At 39.7% G+C, this 27,027-nt stretch overlaps 1 protein-coding gene across 2 annotated transcripts in view; it reads right to left on the bottom strand.

The window, feature by feature from the left end:
• GRM8 (glutamate metabotropic receptor 8) overlaps nucleotides 1-27,027 on the bottom strand; it is a gene marked incomplete at its 3' end in the record, with an annotated part of 1,426,014 nt that overhangs the window by 309,205 nt on the left and 1,089,782 nt on the right. For both annotated transcript variants that reach the window (XM_082254065.1, XM_082254064.1), the window contains exon 7: nucleotides 16,119-16,319. In XM_082254065.1, coding sequence (XP_082110191.1) covers nucleotides 16,119-16,319 — 201 coding nt within the window. The remainder of the gene's footprint in view (nucleotides 1-16,118; nucleotides 16,320-27,027) is intronic.

Below are 27,027 nucleotides of genomic sequence, written 5' to 3'. Positions count from 1 at the left end.
GTCAGTGGTTAGCCGAAAAAATAAAGAAAACAGCAGCTAGTACTAAAAAGTCAATAAACCAAACCTTCCTGGTAAAATAGTAAAAACAGTGCTGCACTCAAACACAACAATGTATACAATAAACAAAAACGATGTAATAAAGCATAAATGTATCCAGTGAAGAATCCAAGTGAATAAATGATTACTGTCCTTTTAAAATGGCATAGGATACTAATATGTGGATGGTATATGTTCAATTCAAAAGCAAAAAAAACATAAATAAAAAAATATCTGTCCCTTTAAATAACATGGAGCATAAGTGTGTAAGTAATATATAATTCAGTTCATCTATATATTATGTAACCAGTCTGTGAAAAAAAACCCATAAATTTGAAACCACAAATGTGGATGTGTGTCCTTTTAAAAAATATATATATATATATATATATCTAAATATATGGATATATATATATATCCACGTGATTCTAGTCCACTTTTGCTCCACTAGCACACCGCACTCACCAGAAGATGTGGCTGCTTAAATTATAGGCAGCACATAGGCATTTTGATATTTTTCCAAGAAAAATGGATCACAGCATCCTATTCTTAGGATCAGTCCCTTAAGAATAGTAACCCTCTGGTGATGGTATTGGTAAGGCCGTCACTTTCTGGGGCCAGCAGATATGTAATGCAGCTGTGTAAAAGAAGTGCTCACCACAGGAGCCAAAAATGCTCATGTAGTGTAGTATTTATTTTAAAAGCTGGGCTCAATAAACCAATATAAAAAGCAAGTATCAGAATCTCACAAAGATGGCTGCCGCATGCAAAGACTTTAGCACTCTTTAGCTCTACCCAATGCCTTTCACGTGCTAGCGCATCCTCATTGGTCAAACCCTACTACATACACTATCCATACAATACACTACACTACACTACAATATCCATGGTTATGACCGCTGAAATAATACACTCTAATTTTTATTTGAAGATACCACCTTCCTTGTCTATTCCTTTTAAGGCCTAGTCAAGCTGATTACATACTTCCAGCCACTAAACAATATTTGTGGCTATTGTCTGAGATAATACACCCTCATTTTTGTTACAAGAAACAAACCTGCTTTGTCTCTATCAATTTGGGGATGAAGAAGGGGCTTAAAATCAAATGAAATTCATTCATTTTAGCCACTACTTCTAAATAAAGCAGTTTACTGCTGACATGCTGATTTTTCTTATTTTGGGAAAAACAACATTTATAAAGATAAGATTATTCAACTCATTGTGGAACCTAAGGGGTAAATCCCCTGCATTGTGTAAAAAGGCTGTTGGATCCTGGCTTCCCTTATCCTCCCCTCCCTCCACTGTTCCCTGATAATTTCCTGATAAAACAGAGCCTATGGAGTCAGGCTACACATGTTTAGTTTGGTGTGTATTATTAGAGAGTTTTTTTTTTTCCTTGGGAGAGTGCATGTGATCATCACAGGGCAAATCAGCACTGTCCAGACAGAGGGTCATGGATCTTGCAGTCTCATAGGATAGTCAGAAAACTCCTTCTACAAGCGTTAACCAGTGCTTGGCTGGACACTGATAGAAGTCACAAGACTGTTCTAACTGCTGATGAGAAAAGTAATTTAGCAGTTTAGATTTACTAGAATAGTTGCATTTCCATGTTCTGTGCACTGTGGGAGACAAGGTATAGTGAATGCCGGGTCATGGGTTTAGTAACACTTAACTGCTTTTTTATTTGTAGGGGATAGAAAAGCAGTTTTACTTATATTATTCTCTGCTCCACTGGCAGATGGAACTCATCCACTTTCTTGTCATGGACTGTTCCTTGGCATCCTCGTGTTTAAAACAGGGTTATGGTCCCTGCATCAGTCTTGATGATGTTAGAGTATCTTAGAGTGCCAGAGTACAGAGACTGGTCTAGTAGCACAGAGGAGCCTGCAGGGATGGAGGATCAGGCAAGTAAAAGTGCTTTATCAAAGCCCTTAGTCTACACTTAGTTTACACTAGCGATGACAGACATAGCATGTGATTCGGAGCACACCGCTCTGAAAATCACATGCGATGTCTGTGTCATGCAAATTCAGCCATACATACTGTATGGTTGAATTTGCATCAGATGCAGACACAACACACACAGGACCCTTTTTTGGGTCTGCATCAGAATTGGATTGCATGGTGGTTCACACCAATGCAATTCGATTCATGTCAGAACTGTTAGTTCGCACTGCGATATGCAAACTGATCTGGGGGTGTCGTTAACTTTGTATTGACACCCCCAGCAATTTGAATATGGCAGTGTGAACTGCCTGCGATTTGAATGCGATACAGGAACCCACAGAGGATTCACAGGGTTCCCGCATTGCATATATGTGAACTGACAAAGAGACACAAACAAGCAGTTTACTCTTGCAGTTCAGGCATGGCCCCACTGAACGGGAGTTTTTTTTTTTTTTTAGGTTTCCTGGAGTTCAGCTTTAATATGAGTAGATAGGAAATATTATTGTGAAATAAAAATGTTTTTCTGTATTTCAATAGGAATTGTAACATTATGTTTTAATATCAACTTTCCTTTACATATATCCTATGGAATTGCTATTACATAGTCAAGTACAGTATTTCTAATTATAGCACAGTGGAATAGTACTTCCACTGCAATTTCCCATGCTAAGTTATATTCCACACAGTCAAAAAGTCAAAGAGGCATCTCGTCTCTAACTGTTAGCTGGATGTTAAGTTCAGAACAGCTCACGCTCTTTCAAGTGAAAACATCATTTCACAACAATTAGCCTTTCTGAATGCCTAAGGTTTTCTGAGATCATCTCTCTAATTTTAAACTCTAGCATTCCAGTTCACAGCACACAGTGCTGTAGAAGCTTAGCCGACAAACTATTTTGCAAGTTTACTATACAAAACCCAGTTAATCACCAAAAACACTTTGACATTGGCATCATCAAGACGTTGTGCGTGACCTTAAACCTTTCCTTGAACACAAAATATCCTAGAAATAGATCATCATATTCTGTAATTATACTGTAGCTGATGGGTATTAGTCATTCTTGTAACTTGGTCACTATTTAAGATACTTTTGTATTGAAGAGTATTGTATTATCTGAAACATATTATTTCATACAGTAGATACACAAAAAGCAGTGAAATGTAACATAATTGTTTTATGTTAGCAAGTTATCAATACTATCCCTGGATTTCATAAAGAGTGTCAAAAACATTCTTTAGAATTCCTATGCACCTCCACATGACAAATGTCAGTGCAAGCACCAAGTGTGGAAGCTCACTGATTGTGGAGTGTCCATACAGACACTTTAACCTTAGTACAGCTTCCTCCCTGCAGCTGAAGCTGTAACACAGCAGAAGGGGGTTTTGTACCGGGGGGGGGGGGGGCTGGTGGGGATTTACAGACCCTAGTTCCCCCTCTGGTCAACTCCTTTTGTGATTGACAGCAGGTGAAGTGGGCAGATCCTTAGTCAACAGACAGCCTACTATTGGCTAAAGACTCCACCTCCTGCCTTCTGTCAATTACAAGGTAAAAGTGAACCTAATGAGGAATCAGTGTCTCAGCTTACCATCAGGCTCCTCCTACTTCAAGATAATTGGTTGTTAGGAGGATGTTGACTCTGAAGAGAGGGTGTAGCAGCAGCAAATATGGTGCTCTGGTACACCGCAGACAGAAACAGACACTCTGCCTGTCTCTGGATGCCAAATTAGAGTAGGTCCTAATTACTTCCACTTTTGATATCTAAGACCTGAACGTAATTTTTTTGTAATTTGGTGCATGGAAAAAGTGTCATACATGTTGGTAAAGTTACCGTAACAGGAGATAGGGATTTTTGAATTTGACGCAAAAGGGCCATAGCATCAAAAAACGTATTTCTTTATTAAATTCCCCCTTATATATGCGATAAGCAGCATCACAAAAATAAAGAAATTAGGAATTTTCACAATATGTAATATGTTCTATGTATTAAAGTAATATATTAGATGAGCTACTGCAGGCTAATAAATTATATAGAATGTTGGTTATTATACACCTATATTTTTCTATTATTGTACATGTAGGTAAAATACTTGCCAAAGGTAGTACAAAGTGCAATAGATACATGATTTAATCAAAGCAACCAGCCAGAACTCAGGTTACTGTGAGCAGATTATCAAACGAGTAAACTTTAAATGGTAGTTTGGGTTACAATACTTTGCAACCTGCCTTTACACTGTTTTTTAAATAATGTTATTAGTCCCCTAACTTTCTTCATCAAGGCTTTGATTAATAGAAGAACTTAGCCTAACTCTATAAACATAAATGTGCTCGAATTGGCATGCTATGAAGATATTTTCTACAGTAGTCCATGTACACCATAGCTAAATGAAGTTGTGAAAACTATTGTTACCACATTAACGTCAATGTCTCCAAAAATATTTTCCAAATTTGATATGGACTAATACAAACAGAAGCTAATTTGATTGCATAGTCATCCTATCCTATAGTTCTGCTTGTTTAGACACATGACAAATGAGTGGATAAAAAAATAAATAAAAGGGACTAGCTTTAGAGTTATAAAAATAAACCAACCTAATAGCATTCAGACAATGTTCACAGCATATAACATAGCTAACATTTTACTTACTGTGATAGTAATGGTGATTAATTACTTAATTATTGTTGTCTCACTTATAATGGACCTACCTCCTAGATGATTTATAAATTGCAGATCAATAGACTACAGCCTAGGAAGCAGATCTGTTTTTTACTGAGGAAGCCAAGATTCTTTCAAACACTGCACTATACTGTGAAGGCAAAAATGTTTATGGTAACAGATAAGAAAAGAATAATAGGCAAAAAGTACCACTGTACAATGTGAGCCATTTGTATTACACATCTTTATGCAACAGGATAATAGAATCATTTTATAATGTATTGCTTCCAAAAAATATTATTTTAAAGCCAAAAGACTGTTTTAACCAGGAGCATAGAAGCATAGAAGTAGTTATTTTCATATTTTCATTATTGTTAAGACGCTGTGAATGTGTCCTGGACAGCAGATATATTTCCGTGCTGGTTGGGTTGTGGTCCTTTTAAGGGGGAAAACTGGTATGCAGTTTGTGTACTCAGGGGTAGGGATGATCGAATGGTTTGGGTCGACCATCGGTTCGACCCGAAAATTAGGTGTTCGAAATTCGGCCGAATTCCGAACTTTTTGCGGTAAAAGTTCGGAATTCGGGTCACCCGAACCGCCCAAAATGCAATGGGACAGGAAGTGGGCTTTAAAAGCCCGTGATTGGCCCAGAAACATCAGTAAAAGCCAATGAGGGGGCAGGAGTCTGCTAGGAATGTGATTGGAGTGACTACGAGGACCAGAGGCCAATCAGGAGTGAATACGCCCCCCAGTATATAACATAGCCCCGCCTAACCTCTGGCACTGTAATAGAGAGGATTTGGAAGAGAGTGGAAGCATTTGTGTTTCTCCTGCTGTGTTAAACAACGTTTGCTGCATAGCCAATTGCTTGTAAAGCTCCAGATCAGCAGAAGAGCAGTCAGCTTACAGAAAGATTGTCAGTGTAGTTAGAAATACAGTGATTGTGCTGTTTGAGTTAGAAAAAACAAATAATAATATAAAGGGACAGTGTCAGTTGGAAATTATCTTCTGCTGTATGGAGCTGTTCTTTTAGTGTGAGGAAAGGGATATGCAGTGTAGTTAGGGTACTATATACCACTATAGTTCAATTCAATAATCTAGTTTTTGTAGGGATAGTTTTAAGTGTCAGGGTTCCATCTAGTGAGCATGTTGCACTGCTGATATATCTACAGCAGGTATATGTGCTTGCTAGTCAGCTATTGTGCAAAATACATTTCAGCGATACACACATCTGCTGTATTTAGCAACAACTTTGGGTCGCATAGCAGTGTGCTTTTTGCAGGTGAATTTCACTGTGCAGAGTTGCCAAAGCCTCAGTGACAACTTAACGGCTGTTCTTGTTGTAAGCGTTAAGTCCACTGCAAAAGGCTTTGCTACTCTGCGTCACACACATCTGCTTTATTTAGCGACAACTTTGGGTCGCATAGCAGTGTGCGTCTTGCAGGTGATTTTCACATCGCACAGTTGATAAAGCCTCAGTGACAAGTTAACGCCTGTTTGTAATGTTCTGGTACCCTTGTTCCATATTTCTCCTTTGCTAATTGCGTCCCATCTTGTGTAACAAGAGACGCATATACCTTTAAGACCGGATGACATCATTGCCGAGCGCCGCTATGAGCGGCTATTTCAATCGCCGGCTTTCTCTCACTCATCGCTCGTTCAAACCACATGTTCACCGCACCTTCTCCTGTGAAGTCGGAGCTGCTGACATTTCCTTTGCTGAACTGACGCCGGAACCTTGCCGCTGATCCGTATCTCGCTACGGGATCACCTCTCTATCTATGGACATTGTTACTACTAACCTATCTAAGTGATAAGTACCCCACAGGGGATTCCTTACTAACCAATCTCCTACTGTCATCTACTGCAATTACCAGGACTATCTATCTATCTATTCCATACCATCTGCATAGACTGTTAGCTCTTGGGACTACCTTCAACTATCCTTGCACTAAGTTACTCTGTCTAAGTATACTCCATCTGTGTCCTCTTACCATCTGCACTATACTAGACATCAGAACCTATCTGCTTTACCATCACCTGCAACTCTCCTAATATTACTCCTAGTAATGACCATACAACCTGTCTCTCATCTATACATTCTCATATGTTCTATCCCTCCACTAAAACATCTGATTGAGTATATGTATATTGCATAGCAGGCTGTACACCGTGATGAAGTCCTGAGAGTTGGATAGGTTTATTCAACAGTATCTCTACAAGGCTACTGAGTGTGATAATTCTGCAGCTGAAAATCCATCCATTAACAAAAACACATGAACGTTACACTGTTCTTGTTGTAAGCGTTAAGTCCACTGCTAATCTTGTTCCCAGTGCACTGCATTATGTCCCCATCATACACATTGGCTGTGCAGTTGATTAGGAGCAAAAGAAAGGCGTGTTTAAGCAAAAAAGTCATTTTTGAAGGTTTGGCATGCTCTAATTCTGGTTCTGGACGTGCTACAGAGCTAAAACTTCACAGGTACACTTTTTAGACCCCCCCCCCCCCCCCCCCGACACTGAATCCAAAAAAAACCTCATTTTTTTTGTTTTAAGAATTTTTTCAATAATTATCTCTCTATCAAAAATGACAATTTTTAAGAACATTTTTTTTCCTGATTCATAGTCCCTGGGGCATGACCCAGAACCCTAGGCACTTTTTAGGGGCATTTATTAGGTTTTAGGGCTTCAAAATTGTGTGTTTTGATTCCCGAAGTTCGGGTCCCATTGATTTCAATGGGGTCCGGGAATCCGAACCAAACTTTTGGGAAATTCGGGTGTTCTGGTCGAACCAAACTTTTCAAAAGTTCGATCATCCCTACTCAGGGGTTCTCATCAATGCATGGTGATAAGTTCTGGAGTAGTCTGCTTGGAGAGAACTGATTTAACCATTTTAGCCCCGGAAGATTTGGCTGCTCAATGACCAGGCCACTTTTTTCAACTTGGCACTGCACGACTTTAACTGACAATTGCACGGTCATGCAATGCTGTACCTAAACGTCCTTTTTTACGTTTTTTTTCCCCACAAACAGAACTTTCTTTTGTTGGTAATTGATCACCTCTGTGCTTTTTATTTTTTGCGATATTAATAAAAAAAGAGCAAACATTTTGCGAAAAATTTACATTTTCTACTTTGACTTAAAAAATATCCAATGTATTAAATTTTGTCATATATTTAGGCCAAAATGTATTTAGCTACATGTCGTTGACAAAAAAATTCTCGATGAGCATATTTTTATCCACTTTAAGACAGGAAGATTTTACCCCCTTCCCGACTAGGCCATATTTTGCGATTCGCAACTGCGTTATTTTAACGGACAATTGTGCAGTCGTGCGAAGCTGTACCCAAATTAAATTTACGATCTTTTTTTCCCCACAAATAGAGCTTTCTTTTGGTGGTATTTGATGACATGTGCGATTTTTAATTTTTTAAAAAAAGAGCTACAATTTTGGAAAAATAAAACATTATTTTTAACATTCTGCTATATAACATTCCCCCCCAAAAAATGTATAAATCAAAATTGTTTAACATTTTAGGCCAATTTGTTTTCTGCTACATATTTTTGGTAAAAAAATCACAATAAGCGTATTTTGATTGGTTTGTGCAAACGTTATCGCGTTTACTAACTACGGGAAAGATTTGTAATTTTTATTGTTTTGTTTTTTTTACTAGTAATGGCGGCGATCTGCGATTTTTTTGTGGGACTGCGACATTGCAGCGGACAGATCGGACCCCTAACTGACATTTTTGACACTTTTGGGGGGACCAGTGACATTACTACAGTAATCAGTGCTAAAAATATGCACTGTTACTGTAATAATGACACTGGCAGGGAAGGGGTTAACACAGTGGGTGATCAAGGGGTTAAATGTAAGCCTAGGGGCGTATTTCTAACTGTATGGGGGTTGGGTTTTTGAAATGATCACAGCGACCTGTGATCCTATATAGAAGAATCACAGGAGCTCTGTGATCATTCCACAGAGAAGAACAGTCAGCTGTGTTTACATCAGCTGACCGTCCTTCTCTCTCAGTGGGGAATGATCACGGGTGCCCAGCGGCAATCGGAGCCACCGTCCCCGTGCATCAGAGTCCCCTCTGCCGAGTTGGGGGCAGGAGCATGCCACTGGCGGCGCGTGCTCGCCCCCTAGCTGCAGGCGCACAACCGATGTACAGTTACGTCGGTTTGCGCAGGAGGGGCTGCCTGCCGCAGTAAATCTACGGTGGGCAGTCCTTAAGTGGTTAAAAGTAGTTGAAAAATGTTGAAAGAAAAATTGTAAAAAGTGAAAAAAAATGATAAAAAATTATAAATAAAAAAAAAGTAAGGGGCTAACACTGTTGGTGATCAAGGGGTTAAATGTATGCCTCAGGCTTACTGACGTGTGTGGGGGGAGGGGGTTCTGTGACAGAGACAGAGATCGCAGGTTCAGCTATGCTGAATCCTGTGATCTCTCCGTCTGTCACAGAGAAGATCCGCCCGCTTTGTTTACACAAGGGGGCCGATCTTCTCACACTTTCCCCGACGATCGGGGAAGAGAGGCGCTGATCGCCACCTCCCCTCCTCCAGCCCGACTCCCGCTGTGTCTAAACACAGTGGGAGCGAGCCTCCGGTGGTGCGCGCGCGCCGCCGAGACAGCTAGGAGTCCAGCCACGTAGGTCTACTTCACTGGACCCAGGGCTGCTACTGTGCTGCAGTAGCAGCACAGTGAGCAGTCCTAAAGTGGTTAAAGTTCTCCCAGGATTGGTAAGTCCTCGTTTGAGACCCAAAATTCAGACATACAGAGAGACATTCAGGTGGGAAAGAGCCTCCAAACCCTGAAGTGGTTAAGCCACCTGCAAGGGAGGCTTAAAGAGGAAGAGGGAGCTTTAAGCAGCTGTCTATGAAATGGAGTGTGCAGCAGTACACACTGAGTGGTGGACTGCTTGTGGCTGAGAAACTGCATAACAGCTGGAAACTGTCTCTTTGGGACCCCCCTGAGGCAGGTGAGGATGTAACTGTGTTAGGGAACAAGTTGGTGGGTGGTGAGCCAGACATTTGCTTTTTGTTAAACCACAAGTATGGACTGTTTGCTCTATTTTTGCTGAAAGAAGCTGCTTTTGTTTGCCTGTTGTGTAAGTTCAATAAAGACTCCATTTACAAGTGGCTGGCTGGTGATCTTGAATTTACATAATGCAATTAGTGCTCATCCATACAAGCCATTTGAAGTGAGAACTGACATTTAAAGGTCTGGCACCAATTTTACATGTCCTGGGCCTGAGCAGCACATGCACTGAACACCTCTGAATGTGGCATGGAAGAGCTTGCAGGGCAATAAGCATGGGGGAGTGCACATGCCTATACTCGCTTAAAGGAGGCAATGACTCAGCAGTGATAAGCCCTGGCAAAGGCTGTTGCAACACAGTAAGAAACTGGATTGCAGCCTAGCAAGAAACTGTACAAGCTCAAGTGACTGCCTTGCAGGGAGTGGTGCAGAGTACCTCTCTGGGACATGAGCAAGTGGTTGTTGTCCCTAGCAACCACATGACAGTGACAGTGAGGGCTTGATATTTTCTGCAAGAAATTATTCCACATGATGATGTGGAGAGCTTCCTGACTAGGTTTGAGCTCACATAAGAGAGACCTGACTGTAGGTGATGCCATATATTTAAAAAAACTCAACGGAGAGATTTTAGCCCACCTTGGAGTGACTATGGTTGTCCATGCTCACCAGATGCATTGCTGGAGATATCATGCTAGCCAGTCAGCATGGTTCCAAATGCATGACCTGTTGTAGTGGACCACAAAGTGGCTAAAACCTGAGAAGCTAACAGGACCAACAATCATTGAACATGTTGCCATGGACCACTACCTACGTGAACTTCCAAATGAACTGCAGCATTGGGTCAGCCATGGAAAACCCCAAACAATGGACCAACTGGTCAGGATGGTAGAGTGGTATACTGTGGCGGAGGATCTGCTGGGATCTATCAGAGGATCCCTTGTCAAGGAAAATTAAGCCCCCCATCTGGCATGCAGGAATGAAAATATGCTGTGCTGCCACTGTCACTTCTGGGGATTTATCCAGGTTTCATGTCAACTGCAAGAGGAACCCATGTGTTAGGATCAAGTTCACCTGCTGGTGGTACTGTAGTGTTCTGGGTGGAAAACTGCAGTTTTAGTGTCCACCAGCGGATGTCTTCTAACAGCCAGCAAGTTTCTGCTGTCAGCTCCACCTGACTACACCTTGGAGGGTACATAAGTTCCACCTTTGCTACTGCTCCTTGCCTCAGTATTTTGACTTTTTCTGCTTGTACCCTGTTTGTCATGCTGCTGCCCGACTCTGTAGCCATATCCTCTTGATCTTGCTCTTGCCCTTGCCCTGCATCCAGTATCCTGCTGCCTGGTTCCCATCCCAGTTTTGTTTCCCTCCTTACCATCTGCTCCCTGCTCTCCCCTGCCTTCTGTGTTTTCTCATTTGTACATTTGTATTTATACAGTAGAGAGTTAAGTGTGGTTAAGATTGCTGGTTAGGCATTTTGTTATTTTGTTTAGCTTTTCATGTGTTCTCATATTTATTGTTTGCTGGTGTGTGGTTATCTTTCATTCACTGTAAATATATCTCACTCTAAAAATATACATACTGTACGTGGTCTGGTCCCAGTTTCCTGGTGTAGCTACATTTATCTGCTTGTCCCAGCTGCTGATTCCTGACACCATGGAGTCTGGGGCTGTACGAAGGCTGTTCTGCTATTCCCAGAGGGACTGTGCTGAACACCTAGATCTAGTGAAGGGGTGGTTTGAAAGCAATCTCTGGGTGAACCAACACCATGCCTGAGTGCTACTAGGTTGAGTTAGTATGGTGACTTGAGTCCATATATGGGTGGTTGGGAGAGTAGGACCCCCCTCAAAAAGACCCTGTGGGTAGTATGGATACACAGGGAAACTAAAGAACCCTCACAGGTACCAGTTACAATACCACAACTGCATGTGGAACAGTTTCCCAGGAGGTTAGGGTGGTTCCCAACCTAATAAATGATAACAATGTTGGGCAGGACTGTACTTTTTTTGTGGAACTCTGAGATTATGTGAGCAGAGGACTGCATGCACAGGGTGTTTTATTCCCTTTGATGGGCTGGACATTGGGACTTTTGAAAATGCTGATAATGTTACACCTGTAGCAGACTAGAGGCTAAGAGATGCCCGGGAGGGGGGCCTCCTCTGATGCAGGTTATTCTTAGGGAGACTGCAGAGGAAACCTCTCAACTGCAGGGTGGAAGGAGGACACACCACCAAATTTAGGAACACCTAGTGGTACTCAGTTATACCACAAGGTATCCAGAAGTGGACTCTTTGAGGAAAACCCCATCCAAGGCAATTGCTAGAGAATTATTTAAAGTTCAACATGTTCTCAAGAATGGAGTTCCCAAGGAACTCTTGACAGTCCAAGGCGCTCTATTCATGTCAAAGGTGATGGCAGGCCTATGCAAGTTTTTCAAAATTAACCCCTTCCTGCCAATCGCCTCCTGGCCCTATAAGGGTTTTAAAAGCCAGCAGGGGGGCATTCGGGTCATGTGACCGCTGTAATTGGCTGTCTTAGTGGTCAAAAAATCTTAAGCTCCCAAACGCTAGAATGCAATGGGAGTCTTCCTGGACATGCCGGCAACCATGCTGGGAGAGTGCAGGGAGTGTCATGATTCCACTGGTGTGAGCCCACAGGCGAGCAGGTGACACGGGATCCCCCAGGGCGTGGAATCTAAGGGCCAGTCAATGTTCTGCCAGGAACCCCCTCACGGGAGTTTGGACTTAGCCGAGTGCTGACCCCAGGTCACGACCCCCCAGGTTCAGCCTGCTTCTGGGGAGAGTTCACAAAGACACAGTGCAGGCACAGATGGATGGATGGATGGATGAATGGAGCAAAAGGAGAGCTGGATAACTAGCCAAGGTCGGGGCTGGCGGCAGACAAATGTAATCTGGAGAACGAGTCAGTACACAAGAGACCAGTCCACGAGAAGACAGGTTAGGAAGGCTTGCACGGAAGGCACTGAGGAACAAGTGTTGCTCAAGCAACCAGAAACTGGTCTGAGTGGCATTTAAATAGGGAGACACATTGGAGGCTGAACAGGAAGTAGCAGGAAGGAAGGTATATTAACCGTCAGGTGAAGTGGCCACCACCCATAGCTGCTAAGTCAGTGCAACAAGAGCAGAGAACAAGCTTGTGGAACCACAGGAGCCAGCAGACCTACAGCAGCAAAAGGTAAAAAAACATATGCAAACAGTAAGACACAGATAAGCTCCACAGCTGATCTGTGACAGGGAGCTTACTCTCAGCACGCTAAGGGCAACCCGCCGAGCGGCCACATGTATGTGTGCGGTCTAGGTGTTAGACAAATGTGTACCTCAAGCTATAATCCGCAGACAGACTGACACTCTGGTTGAAAGGTTCAATAAAACCCTAAAATCTACGCTCAAGAGGATGGTACAAAAAGATGGAAGGGATTGGGACTGCTTATTTCCTGAGCTTGTATTTGCCATCAGAAAAATACCTCAAGCATTCACTGGGTTTTCCCTGTTTAGTTGGTGTACATTTTAAGACCATGGGTGTTTCTTGACCTGGTAAATAAATCTGGGAAAGTGAATCTTCTTTACATATAATAATGGTGGAATACATAACCCATATGAGAGAGAGAGATTGCTAAAGTTATGTCTTTGGAGAAGGAGCATTTACAGAAGGTATAAGAAGCACAGAGAAGAGTGTACAATTGGTCTGCCAAGCTTAGATAGTTCCAGGTTGGGGACCAAGTGGTGGTGTGAATACCTACAATCGAGAGTACGTTTCTGGCCAGGTAGCAGGGGCGGTAGAAAAGGTTGTGGAGGCAAATTATAAAGTTCACCAAACTGGGAAGCAAAAGGTGTACCAAATCTACCATGTGAATCTGTCAAAACCCTGGATAGATGGAGAGCAAGTAGCAGCCCTGGCTGAGGTTAGCTCTAAACCCCCTGTAGTGATTGACTAGTCCCAGTTTCCACTGCCCTTTCTAAGCCATATATGACAAATTTAGATACTGATCTTTGATATTTAGTTGTCTTTCCTAACTCTGTTTTTTTTCTTTATAGGCTTTCAATGATTATGTATACTATAAGTAGTAATATACAACTATAAAAAAATCAGTGTTATTCATGCACACTAAATTGGTGTACTTTCCATCTAATGGAAATAATTAAGTATTATGAAATTTGAAAAATTGAAAAATGTTTATACATGTTCTTCTTTCTATAAAAATTGAATTAAAATATATCTAAAAGAAAGGTCCAATTTATAATACAAATGTGTTTTAACATAGTTTAGCTTTCACACTTAAATCAAATTGAATCCATTATATAATGCATTATTACAAGCAAGAACATGCTAGATTCCAAAAACTGAATGCTGAAAGCTACCTGGAGTATATCTATAGCAACCACGTACCTTAGCTATATCACCTGAAGCAAAAACAGTTTCCACTTGGAAGCTAACTTCAAAATGACCTTGGACATTTTCAAAAAGGCTGGCAGCTGTGGTCAATGAAGTGTATTGTGACAAACACTGCTGCTGATGTTTGTGTGTTTAATCGCCTTTTCTAGCATATTCTATTATAAGAACTGCAAAAATAATGCCTTTACAAAATATTTTGATGACACAAATTCACATTTTATTTGATTGATTGATTGATTGATTGATTGATTAATTCATTATATAATGCTTATTCTTGTCAACATAAGGAACAGGAAGTTTAAAACACAATTTAAAGACTGGGCTACCATATTTTTCTAACACTCATTCACTTTTCTGATGATCATCAATCAACATGTTTGTTTATAATGTATTATATTATTTCTGTTACTGAGGGATACATTTCACAGTACAACTGCTGCACAGTATTCCTAAAAAAAGACATCTCTGCTTAGAACCTGAAAAGATAAAATTGTAAATAATGGCAATTTATATTTGAAGTTTTGATTAAGCAAAGTATCTATAATTTAAAATATAGACTAAGTTTTGACTATTCCACTTTAAATATATATCAACATATATATGAAATTACATAACTGACTCAATTGTTTCCTGTCTCAGGGGGAACTGTCTGAACCCTCAACCTTGTTTGCCATTATATATTTGAGATTATAACATTTGGATGTCTGATCCACTACAACCTGTATACCCACTCTTTTATGCTGCCTTGTATGTGCACAAGTGTTTCTTGGTAATTCATTCATTCTGTTACCCAAGTGTCTTTTTGATTTTGTGATTTGTACTTTGTAAAACTCAATAAATACACTGAACAACATATATATGATATTGGATTATTGCAGGATTACATTAAAGTCATTCTGAACCCAAGAACAATGTATGAATATATTGCCTGTTACCAATCCTTAGATGTGGTGACTGCAATAGTTTTCTTTTTTTTTTTAGGCTGAGCATGTTTAATACGGGTTCAGAAAAATACCTAATCATCTTGTCAGAATTCCAGTGTCCTTGAGACTCTTGGCACATTGAACTGAAATCTCAAACAATGGTATTAGCTTTCTTAGTTATCTTCTGTGAAATACGGAACACCATCCCATGTAATGAAGAGGTGGAGGAAGTGTTTGTTGACCGAATCATGAAAGCAGCCTAGGGAGGGTGACAACACTGTTCCTCCATAGATAGTTACAATGCAGTGAGTAGCTCCAGGAGAGAAATTTTGCTACGGGCAGAATAAACAAGTAAAAATAGGGAGGAAACAAAGAGCTCCCAAAAAAACAAATTAATGCAGCCACCATAACTACTAACTGGTAAACTGCAATATATTACAGCCTAGTTTTTGAGTTTAGGTACACTTGAAGAATAAAGCACATATGATCCTATGCTTAGAAAGGCAAATCAATGGGTGCAGCACAAGCCCACAATCTGCAATTTGTATTTGCTCTATTTTTGCTGTCTCTGACAATCTTGGGACACCTGTGGTCAAATACAGGAACAGAGGGGCTCGAAGATGTGGGATATGCTTAAAAGATGTATGTGGCTCTGTGACCAACCAACAAGCATCAATCTCCATTGCATGATTTAGACTGGTATATTGTACAGCACAAGGATTATAAAAAACATCAATCCATTGCCTATAATAATGTATGGTCTTTATAATTATTTTTGTAATGATATTTGGTTTTATATGTAAAAAGAATAGCCTAGGTCAGCATGTTTACTAAACATGGTCCTAAATATATTAATTCATAAATTCTTTATTTCACTACATCATAATCACACTCATCTTTTTTTTTTTTACATATTGGACCCTTAAATGAGTGAATTGTAATTTAAAGTATTTGTTTGACGTTGATCCAACTTCTACCTTCACAAATAAAAAAGAAAAACCTATATGGTAACATGGTTCTTGTGGCAATTGCAATTTTGTTGACATGCAAAATAGCCTTTTTTTGACAAGTTCACATTTGAATATGTATATTTTCTTTAACATAAACTTACCATTAAAGTTTACAGCACGAATATATCCAAGTAGATCTTTCCCATCAACAGGCTTCATTCTGGGACAAAGTCCAACATAGCCAGGGCAGAAATCTCTGTGCATGCTATTGAGAGCATGAGCCATGGAATATACTGCATCAATTACAAACTGAACTTTTCCTTCTTGTTCATAACTGGAATCTCTTCCAATCTTTTCTAATCCTAGAACATATAAAAAGATTATAGCTTTAGTCCAGGAGAACACTTGTATTTGAAATGCAAAGCATAGTATATGTTAGTGTTATTTTGAATTATTGTTACAGAGTTTGCCTTAAAGTAAATAATGCTCTGACGTATGCATTGCATATGAATGTACTTCTACATTGTTGTCATTATATTATATAGATACAATTATGTTTAGATTAGCAACTTCAGTGATTAGAGAGTGTGCATTATGCTTCCATTCTTAAAGGTAAAGTTCACTTTAAAAAAAAAAAATAAATTCACATATTTTTGCAGGGTAAAAATGCCTGCAAATGATCCACTGATTGTGTATGCAATGCCAAGCTACTGCAGACTCTTCCTCCAGCTCACTGTCCATATTGTGGACTGGTGGGTATGTGCTCTGGGGGTAGAGAGGGTTTGTTTAGCAACATTTTACATGCTACATCTGAAATACTGTGTAACATGTAACATGTTGAAAAGGTGCAGTTTGCCTTTAAATGTTGAATCAAGATATCAGATAGCAAGAGAAGGAGTGCATTGAGATTGATTTACTAAAGGAATGCAGACTGCTTACATAGGAAAGTAAGTTTTCACTATATTTTGAACATTTTAACCAATGTGCAGTAGCAGCAGCAGCAGCTGTGCAGTCATTGTGCTTCTGAATGGAGGCAGCGCTGCTCTCCACATCCAATATATCAGGTGTTTATAGCAAAAGAGAAAGCCAGGGTTGAAGCCTCAATGTGATTTTTACTATTAAAAGACAAGCAAACTTTAGGCAACGATTTTTAGCAAACTTCAGGCCACAGCATTATTATTTGCTGTAACAATAAAAATAAATGTACTGTAACCCAGGGATACTACATTTTGGATCTTTGGTGGATCTGGTTGATGAGCACTACTATATATATATATATATATATATATATATATACACACAGTATATATTTATATATATATATATATATATATATATATATATACTCACAAACATATTATATACATGTGTGCATGTTATTATATACAGTACATAATAAAAACCTAATGAATCAATTTCTAATATATATATATATATATGGTCTTCAAAAAGTTTCCGCACTTTTTTTATCATTAATAGAGTTAAAAAAGTGTGCTGAAACTTTTTGAAGAGCCCTCGTAAATATATATATATATATAGTATATATATATATATATATATATATACTATATACAGCCATATACATAAAAAATATACATACAGAGGCATACACTTTTAGTCAGTGTAGAAATGACTTTGATTCACAGTAATTTCCTGATGCTAAGGATTCACAACACATTAGACCTGATGCTTTGATTCTCATGTTTCTCTCTTTTTTAGCAATTACAAATTATTTGAAGAAATAGAACCATCATTGATTTTCTTCCTCTACTGACTCACACCAGATTTCTAGAGCTTTGTTCTATATTTGTTCTATATTAAACAGCCGACTGCTGTTATTTAAAGGGCATCTTCCATACCATTCACATTTATTTTAGCATAATTTAGAGAATGAGACACTGTAATTTTATTTTTATTTGCTCACATTATTTGAGCAAATTAACAAGAATTCATGCTGTCTACTAGCTCATGATTCCAATAATACCATCTGTTAGGCTGGATTTAAATACATCCTTTTAGTTAACAAATTTAATAGTAGGGAACAGAACACAGTAAGATTTGCTTCTTTTGTTAAAACTACATGCTAAGTTTGAATTCCCTCAGCAGGACTTTGGAAATTCATTTACCTCTGAATCTTGGTTGGGACAATTCACAATGTATTGTCTGACGCATGAAAAAAAATCACATGTTTACATTAGATATGAAAGCACCCTAGGCTCATGCTAACAGTGTAAATACCTAATTTGCAGTAGCCAATTAACTTAATGCATGTCCATATCATCCAGTTATAAACCAGTGCAGCCTCTAAGGCCATCTTCTGGCAGAGGTAAACACTGCATTCTTTTAGGCAACTAGACCTGATATGGATTCACATTAGCAATAATTTACTTGGGAAGACCTGATCTTCATTGTGTGCTCCTAGAGATTGCAGCTTGTACTCCTTCAAGTGCAAAAGAGGTTTGCGCTTGAGGCATTGGACCATGAACACCAGGTGACTCCTTACTAAACTATTTAGCTAGTAGCAAAAGGCTCTGAAAGACAGGCACACACCAGCACCAAATGGAATGCTGATGCCCAGAATGCTAAGTTATTCATAAAAAACATCAAATATTTAAGATACCACTACAGGTAAGATCAGGCTCCATAAACAAAAACCAAGTTTTAGGTACTGGCTCAACTCTTTTCCACTGAAGCAATCAATTGTTCCAGCAACAGGAATGCAGCACACTGAGATGAAAAAAAAAAGATTCTTTCTTTATTAAAATAGTCAGCAGGAACCAACTCTATTCTGACACATGTGTGCTAGGCACAGTGCTTATCCTAAACCACTATCTAGAAACATTAACTAATCCCACATGACCATAAGCCCTACATTATTTAAACATGTTATATTGCATTGTGCAATGCTTAAATATACTGTATATGAAACGCATTAAAAACTGTTTTAAAGTGTAAGTATTTATCACATTTGCAATTGGAGAGCGTACTCTATATAAAAACTAGTTTTATTGGATTTTAAGCAGTTTGAGTCCAGATAATAATCCCAAATGGTACATAGGTGAGCAATATACTAGAAAGGGTAAAAAAAAAATAATAATAATAATTGGTTGCCAAAAGCAACAGCAAAATTCTGCCTTCATAGATGGATCTGAAAACAGCACTTCTGTATCCTATGGGCTCATATGCATAGGTCCATTTTGGTTTGTGGCATATAGCTGCCTAAAACTAGAAAAACCTGTATTCAAAGTCCTTTCTAAGGACTGTATTTGACACTGTATGCACGTAAAAGGCTCTGAATGAGTCATTCATGTGGTGCAAAGGATGCACAGATTGACTGGCCTTCAATCATTTATGAATTCATGACTGGCCAAAGTAATTCTGAGCAAGCTCCACCATCACATGAATGACTCATTGAGGGCCCTTTACAGGTGTCCGGTAAGTCTGGTAACAGAACAATTAATATAATTTCAGACATAGCAAGTGCTCCAAGTGAAATAAAAAAAAAATCTATTCACTTTACATTTACACAATTTATGGTTCTTTAATTGTACACCATATTTATTCTTTTACTATGATTATACTGGTTTGGTTATTATAAAGATTCATTGTAAGGTTGACAGCCCAGTCATGAATTATGGTACAGAGGCAAAGTGATTAGTGGGAATCACTAAAATCTAGTGATAGATTAGTCTCTAGTAAAGATGATTTACAGTCCGATGTTAGGCATAATTGTCTTCAGTGGTAAGAGTCACAGTCCTGTCAAATATAATAGAGCAGAGTAAGATGGTATCCAGAAAAGATAATGGCAAGCCATTTGGCTGATTACCATGTTACAGACTAACATTTCCTGTGTTAAAAACACACCTTGCATATCTGTCAAATAAGAGAAATACCTATCTTTTCAGAAGCATATGGATTACTATTTACTAATATGTACTGACAGTGATCTGATTTTTCAAATCTTAAAGCTGAAATCTGGTGACACACCTGAAAGTCACTCTTATGGCTCATTCACACAGGCATATGAATATTTTCTGCATGGAATACATATTCTTGCTGGCAGAGCTAGCAGGATATCATGTGTAAAATAAGTGCCTAAAGTGCTCATGTTTGAGCACATTTAGAATCATACAGCGTTTAGATGTGTGCAACTACACATGTATGCATTTATAGATGTTTATGTGCGTTTATGCATGTAGATGCAGCTATGTGTATGGGTTCATTGATTGCAATAGTGCTGTGTTTAGATGCACACAAAACTATACACTGTATAACTAAATGCAGTGTTAATTTTTATTTTTTTTGTGCCCATGTGAATGAGTCTTTTGAATACTGTACATATTTGTAACATGTACCCTGCAAAAAGAATATCATTTTTATAATACACATCCTTTACCTCCTGGCCGGCCCCCTGGCTGGTACATTTACCTTGGCAGGTCCGCTCTATTGTGCAAAATCACGTACCTGTACGTCAGGGAGACCTGATTGTGGGCTAATTGGACAGAGGGGGAGCCAATCCGCAGGTCAGGTGGACCCGATGTCTGCTGGCCACTCGCGATCATTCCGGAGAGAGGCAGAACAGCAGTCTGTCTATGTAAACAAGGCAGATTGCCATTCTGACAGGAGAGAAGATGGAGATCTTGTGTTTCTGCTAAGCAGGAACACAGATCTCTGTCTTCCCCCAGTCAGATCAACCTCTCACAGTTAGCAAGCACCCCAGAGAGACATGTAACCCTTAGATCACTCCTGTTAACCCCTTCCCTGCCAGTGTCATTAGTACAGTAACAGTGCATATTTTTTGCACTGATCCCTGTATTGGTGTCACTGGTCCCCAAAAAAGTGTTGAAAGTGTCAAATAGGTGTCCGATTCCCCCCCCCCCCCCCCCCGTGATGTCACAGTCCCACTATAAGTCGCTGATCGCCGTCATTACTAGTAAAAAAATAAATAAATAAAAATTCCATTAAAATATCTCATGCGCAAACCAATCAATAGACGCTTATTGGGATTTTCTTTTTACCAAAATATGTAGCAGAATACATATTGGCCTAAATTGATGAAGACATTAGATTTTAATTTTTTGTTATTGCATGTGTTTTATAGCAGTAAGTAAAAAATATTGCTTTTTTTTTTTTTAAATTGTCGCTCTTTTTTTCTTTATAGTATACAAAATAATAAACCAGAGAGGTGATAAAATACTACCAAAATAAAGCTCTATTTGTTAGAAAAAATACATCAGTTTTATTTGGGTACAGTGTCGCACGCCCACGCAATTGTCAGGTAAAGTAACGCAGTGCCGTATCGCAAAAAATGGCCTAGTCATTAAGGGGGTAAAACCTTCCGGGGCTGAAGTGGTTAACAGGCTTTATAGCCAGGAGAGTGATAGGATTTTGTTAACAATTAGGGAATACAGTGCCTTCAGCCTGCTAACTGGAGAATGAAGGAGCAGAAACACACTAATGAGGTCATCCCTGTGCTCTTCCCTTCGTAATGATTCTCCCTGTTAGACTGACAACACTGTCTTATGCAGGTGAGCCAGATTAGCTCACACCTTTGGTGAAGCTAGACATTCTTTCACCCGGGAAAAAGACACAGTTTGGTGCCTTTTGGCTGGCTTTTGATGGAATGGAGTACACATGGGCTGCATGTTAGCTGGTTTCTTTTGAATCGGCCCATGTGTACGGGGCTTAATTGTTGAGACCGGTAGCAAGCGGTAGGGAGAGATGCTGCTGTGGTGTTGGTGATTGCAGCACCAGGGATCTGGGGGACCATCAAGGATTCAGAACATGCTACTGCACATATCTATTATTGTAAAAAGGGAAGCCACGCTTCTGCTTATAGTGTATTCCCACTACAGCTGCTGCTTAATATCTATTACTGTATATAATATTCCAATTTATATGGTATTTTGTGCTTAGCGCGGTTATACTCTGTACATATCTATTATTGTTGCACATTAGGAGATTAGGTTGCTATTGGAGATATCATCAAAATGTGTATGAAGATGTGGGAAGTTGCTAAAGTGATAATATCCACTGTGAATGTGCTTTTATTTATTTGAAATATAAACATGTGGATATTTATTTGGATATATTTTTATAGCTATTATAAACTATATTAAGAACCCCAAATAAATATCCTTATGTTCATATTGCCAACAAATAAATAAAAAAGCACATTTACAGTGCATATCATCACTTTAGCAACTTTCCACATCTTCATATACATTCTAATGACAGTATGACATCTCTAATAGCAACCTAATGACAATATTATTTATTAATATCTGCAACCCTAATCAAAGTACTACCATTTACAAACACCTAAAGAAATCACAATGAAGCTTTTCAATTTCTGTTTTAAAAGCAGACCTGTAGAGATGTCTGTAACCACTGGATTCTTGTGCACCGTGTGCTCCAGACAGCAGCTAGTCGCTTATCTCTTCCTTCTATGCAGACACAGCTCATGCCTCTCTCTTTCTCTGCCAGGGAAAGCTGCCCTACCCCTCCCTGCCCCTCCCCTCCCCGCCCCTCCCCTCCCCGCCCCTCCTCACCCCATCCCCTTCCCTCCCCCCAGCTGCTGAGTCTTCCGTGCAGAGCTCTGCAAGCACCTAAGGTGTGAAGCTGGAAGCCATAACAGCCTGAGCATTAGGTAAGCAGGTTTACTTTGGATGAAAACATGCAGGAATGAGCAGTTAAAAAGTGGAGCTGTTGGCAACTATGCAAAGCCTTCACATCCTTCCAGCGCTTTACTCCTTGCTCCCAGTTCTGGGCTGACAGAAGTACAGGAGCAGTGACACCGCTGTCACTACTTCTGTCAGGGGCAGTGCCCATAGCAATGCAGCCTTGTACCTTATTTCCATGCTGTAAGTATATTGTGAAATACTGTAGCATGATACAACTGCATTCCATTCACAATAGACCTACCCCTGCCATCTTGTTAGCCTATGAGCAGCTAAAGCCAATTTACTCCTCTGGTAAGTTACCTAATTCCAATTCTTATCCCTTAGCAGAAACCCTAAGGCCCCTTTCACACGGGCTTTCCGATCCGATCCGCCTGACAGTTTTTCAGGCGGACCATATCAGATGCTCCATACAGCCCTATAGAGTGGCGGATGTCAGCAGAGACATCTCCGCTGACACCCGCTGCTAGCCGATAGCAGCATGATCCTGTCCATGAAATGCAGATGGATGGAAACCCTATTTTCTATCCGTCTGGAGGATCGGATCGGATAGGATTGGATGAGAACGGACAGGCAGGCCGTTCTCATCCGATCTCCCGTAGAGGAGAGTGGGGATCTGACAGCTCTGTCTCTGCACACAGAGTGGAGACGGAGCTGTCATCCGCCTGCTCAGGGATCGGCGGATGGATCCCTGCTGAACCCGTGTAAAAGGAGCCTTACACTAGTACTCAAGCTGGCCATAGATAGAATTATTTTCAAAGAAACATTCTTAGGAAAAGTCCTGGCAAAATTCAGATGAACTATCTCAGATAATTTTTAGAACATTTGATTGTCATTTAAATGATTTTTTTTTTTGCTTTTAACATTTGAATTTGGAATGAATATACTTTACTGAATGAAACCCATATATGCTTAAATATGATTGTATACGTATTTCAAACATACAATTAAAAAAAAAGCATTTCTAAATCCGGTGTGAACACACATAATTAATGTAGTCTCATGTAACCAAAATAACTATCTAAAAGAGAGAAGGGGGGCAAAAGAATCCCCGCCAAAAAAAGCAATTACTTCAAGAGACTAATATGGCATGAACCAGAACCAATATTAGAAAAACAGTACATTTTATTAAATACCAATTGTAAAAAAAATGAACGACCATGTAGAAATATGTAATTAAAAATATACAAACACAACCATCATTCAAAATCTTAGACAACATTGTCTCCCCACTGACATGAATTGGACCTCACAGGTAAACCCACTAAACTGTTAGCCCACCTAGTATAACCTCACAGGGAAACTAAAGTATTAGAGTCAATGGCTCAGGAATAAAATGCAACTGGAATTCAGCAGATGAGGGATGTATAATGATAGGAAGGATGGACATGTATGGACTGTCCAAAGATTAGTTGGATTGTATTTTGGAAGCAAAAATTAATATACAGTAAGTAGCCTGAATCCAATATTGTGCAATATGGCCAATTCAGTATATTTGTGTTAGTTTATAGATAGAGCAAAGAATTCAAGGACACCGATATGTACATAAGCAGTGCTTCACATCATGTCATATATTCAAAGGAACGCTGCTGCAGGGTAATGTCAATCAAACGGCAAAGGACCAAGCTATAGTTAATAAACATGTCTCCAGTTTAGGAGGAGTAAATGCATAAACATAATTTACAGTTTCTCAAAGGTAGAGATACAAGTCTAGCGGCAGTGATGTTTTAAAAAATCAGTGTATAGATATCTCACATGAGAAGTCCCATCCATCCATACTGGACAAGTGCTGCAGACACTCTAGGCAGTTCGTAATAAGCATAAACACTCTCACCTGTCTGCCTCTTTAAGTATCTTAATACCAAATTCTACCTCAAATTCTGCAGTCCTGTTTTTGACAGGTATGTATAGCTTCCACCTTGCCATCCTCCAGGTGCCTCCTTTATGTATGGAATATACTTTTACCGTATGCTGCAACCAGCCTTAAGCCCGAAGGGTCACTCCTCTACAGGCTCCTTGTATGCGGTGCATCACTGCGGTGAATCCAAGTCAGTTGACCGGTCTCCCGCAGGTGTCAGGTGGCCACACATGATGTCCTTGATGTCATGACGTTAATGAATTTCACCAATAAGCATGTCCTACTCAACTTCTCCAGGACCAATAGGCTACTTGCCTCCATGACATTTAAAGCTGTGGCTCCACGTACCACTTGTCAATCACTATGTCTTACAGCAGCAGAACTATATTAAGTCAATGGATAAGTGAAGATATACAAACCAGAAACTTGTTTTTTGTTGTCTTTTTGTCTTGCGCGCATACACCTTGTTGCATTGGCAAGTAATAATACACGTGTAGAGCAATTCATTAAACTAATAATGCTATAATTTTCTTGATTTTCTGAGTTTGAGAAAACGTCAGTCCAATCTACATAATGACATACCTGACATTTACCACACTGGAACATTCCTGTTGAGCGAGGGAAGAAGGCAGTCAGGTAGGATTATTACATCAAGGATCAAATTCGGAATGAATTAGCAGATGCCCAAGATTTGGTGCTCTTTTGGCCACCGTCAGTGGATAATGGACAACAATCTTTTTCAATTTTTGCACATTTGATTAAGACAAGCCAGTGCCTGCTAAGAATTTTCTTTACTTCATTCTATTGTGCACCAAATTTGGTGATCATCCTTACCGGCTATATTTCTTCCTCTTTTTCTTTTCCAGTTCCTTGGATTATGGCCAATTGTTTTTTTTAAGAAGTAAAAGTGTCTCTCTGTCTGTTTCATATGCTCTTTTTCTAGCTCTTCTTTTTTGGGATTGGGAGTAGCCTCGTTCTTTAAACCTTTTTACAGTTCTCTTGCTTCTCTTTTGAATTCCGTAATGGGCTTGTAAAGTCAGAAGGTTTTTTTTTATCTTATTGCATTCTATGCATTTAGATAAAAAGCCTTTGTGCAGGCATTCAGCAGGAGGGAAGAGCCAGGCTGCTCTGTGTAAAACCACTGCACAGAGGAGGTAAGTGTAACATGTTTGTTATTTAAAAAAAAAAAAACAAGACTTTACAATTACGTTAATGTCATAACAATTTTTGTGACAATGCAAGAATTGCTCTATTGGGGTCCCATTAATTAGAGAATGAGAGATGATAATTGTCCGTTTTTAGTAATGTATTGACCTCATTAGGTTTATGATACGTACAGGTAGATAACATACATCCAATTTAATTCCCAAATCAAGAAAGGAAATCTCATGAAAATCATATACATGGGTCAACCTAATATTCAGGATGTTAGCATTGACACTGTGCCCCCATCAAGGTTCCTTGGCCATATCCAGAAGCTCTAATATAATGGCAAGCATCTTGATGAAAGAAATTTACTTTGATCTGTTATCTAAAGAAGCCAGGCAGATTTTTTTTTTTTAAAGTTACAGAGTCAAAAAAAAAATTACTATAGTGAAGGCATGGGTTAAGGTTTCTGATCAGACCTCATTCCCACAGTGATATTTAGGAATTCCTTGAGGACTGGAGGCAGAGGACACCTTACGCACAATGGAGGATCAAGAGACTACATTTTGAGAATTTAAACTCACAAACTGTAGTTTGTCTCATACTGACTTTAAAACCCGGGAAGAGAAGTTATAAATAGTATAAATATAGTTATAAATATACATAGAACAATATAAAGAAGAGATAAAAAACAAAAAAGATTTATATAAGGGGAGGTATTTATATGATCCCAGTGAAACTGACAATTTTCGCAGCAAGGAACTACAACAAAGCCATCTGACTAACAAACATGTTACACTTACCTGCTCTATGCAGCTTGTTTTGCACAGAGCAGCCTGGTTCCTCTTCTTCCCAGATCCTCTGTGACACTCCTGGCGCCTCCCTCCTGTTAAGTGCCCCCACAGCAAGCAGCTTGCTATGGGGGCACTCGGGCAGAGTCAAAGCTTCCTGTGTCTATTCAGATATGGAGCCACAGCCTGGTCCTGCTCCCTCTCTCTTCTGATTGGCTGAATGATTTTGATTGACATCAGTGGGAGTCAATGGCGCCACGTGACTGTCTCAGCCAATGAGGCGATGTCCACGAGTCCCTCAGCCACCCGGGACTCTCCCTCCTGATTGGCTGAGACATTGGCTACTGCGGCTGTCAATCAAAGTCAGTTAGCCAATCAGGAGAGAGAAGGTGCGGGGCCAAACCACAGTCTGAATGGACACACGGAGGTGCAGCTCGGCTCAGGTGCCCCAATAGCAATCTGTTTGCTCTGGGGGCACTTGACAGGAGGGAGGGGCTAGGAGCAGCCAAGAGGGACCCGAAAAGAGAAGGATCCAAGCTGTCCTGTGCAAAAACACTACACAGGACAGGTAAGTATAAGATGTTTGTTTTTTAAA

This window comes from Pelophylax lessonae (assembly GCF_965119305.1).
Source record: "Pelophylax lessonae genome assembly, chromosome: 4".
NCBI lineage: Eukaryota > Metazoa > Chordata > Amphibia > Anura > Ranidae > Pelophylax > Pelophylax lessonae.
Note: the sequence above shows the minus strand (reverse complement) of the source record. Positions and strands in the feature narration are given on the sequence as shown.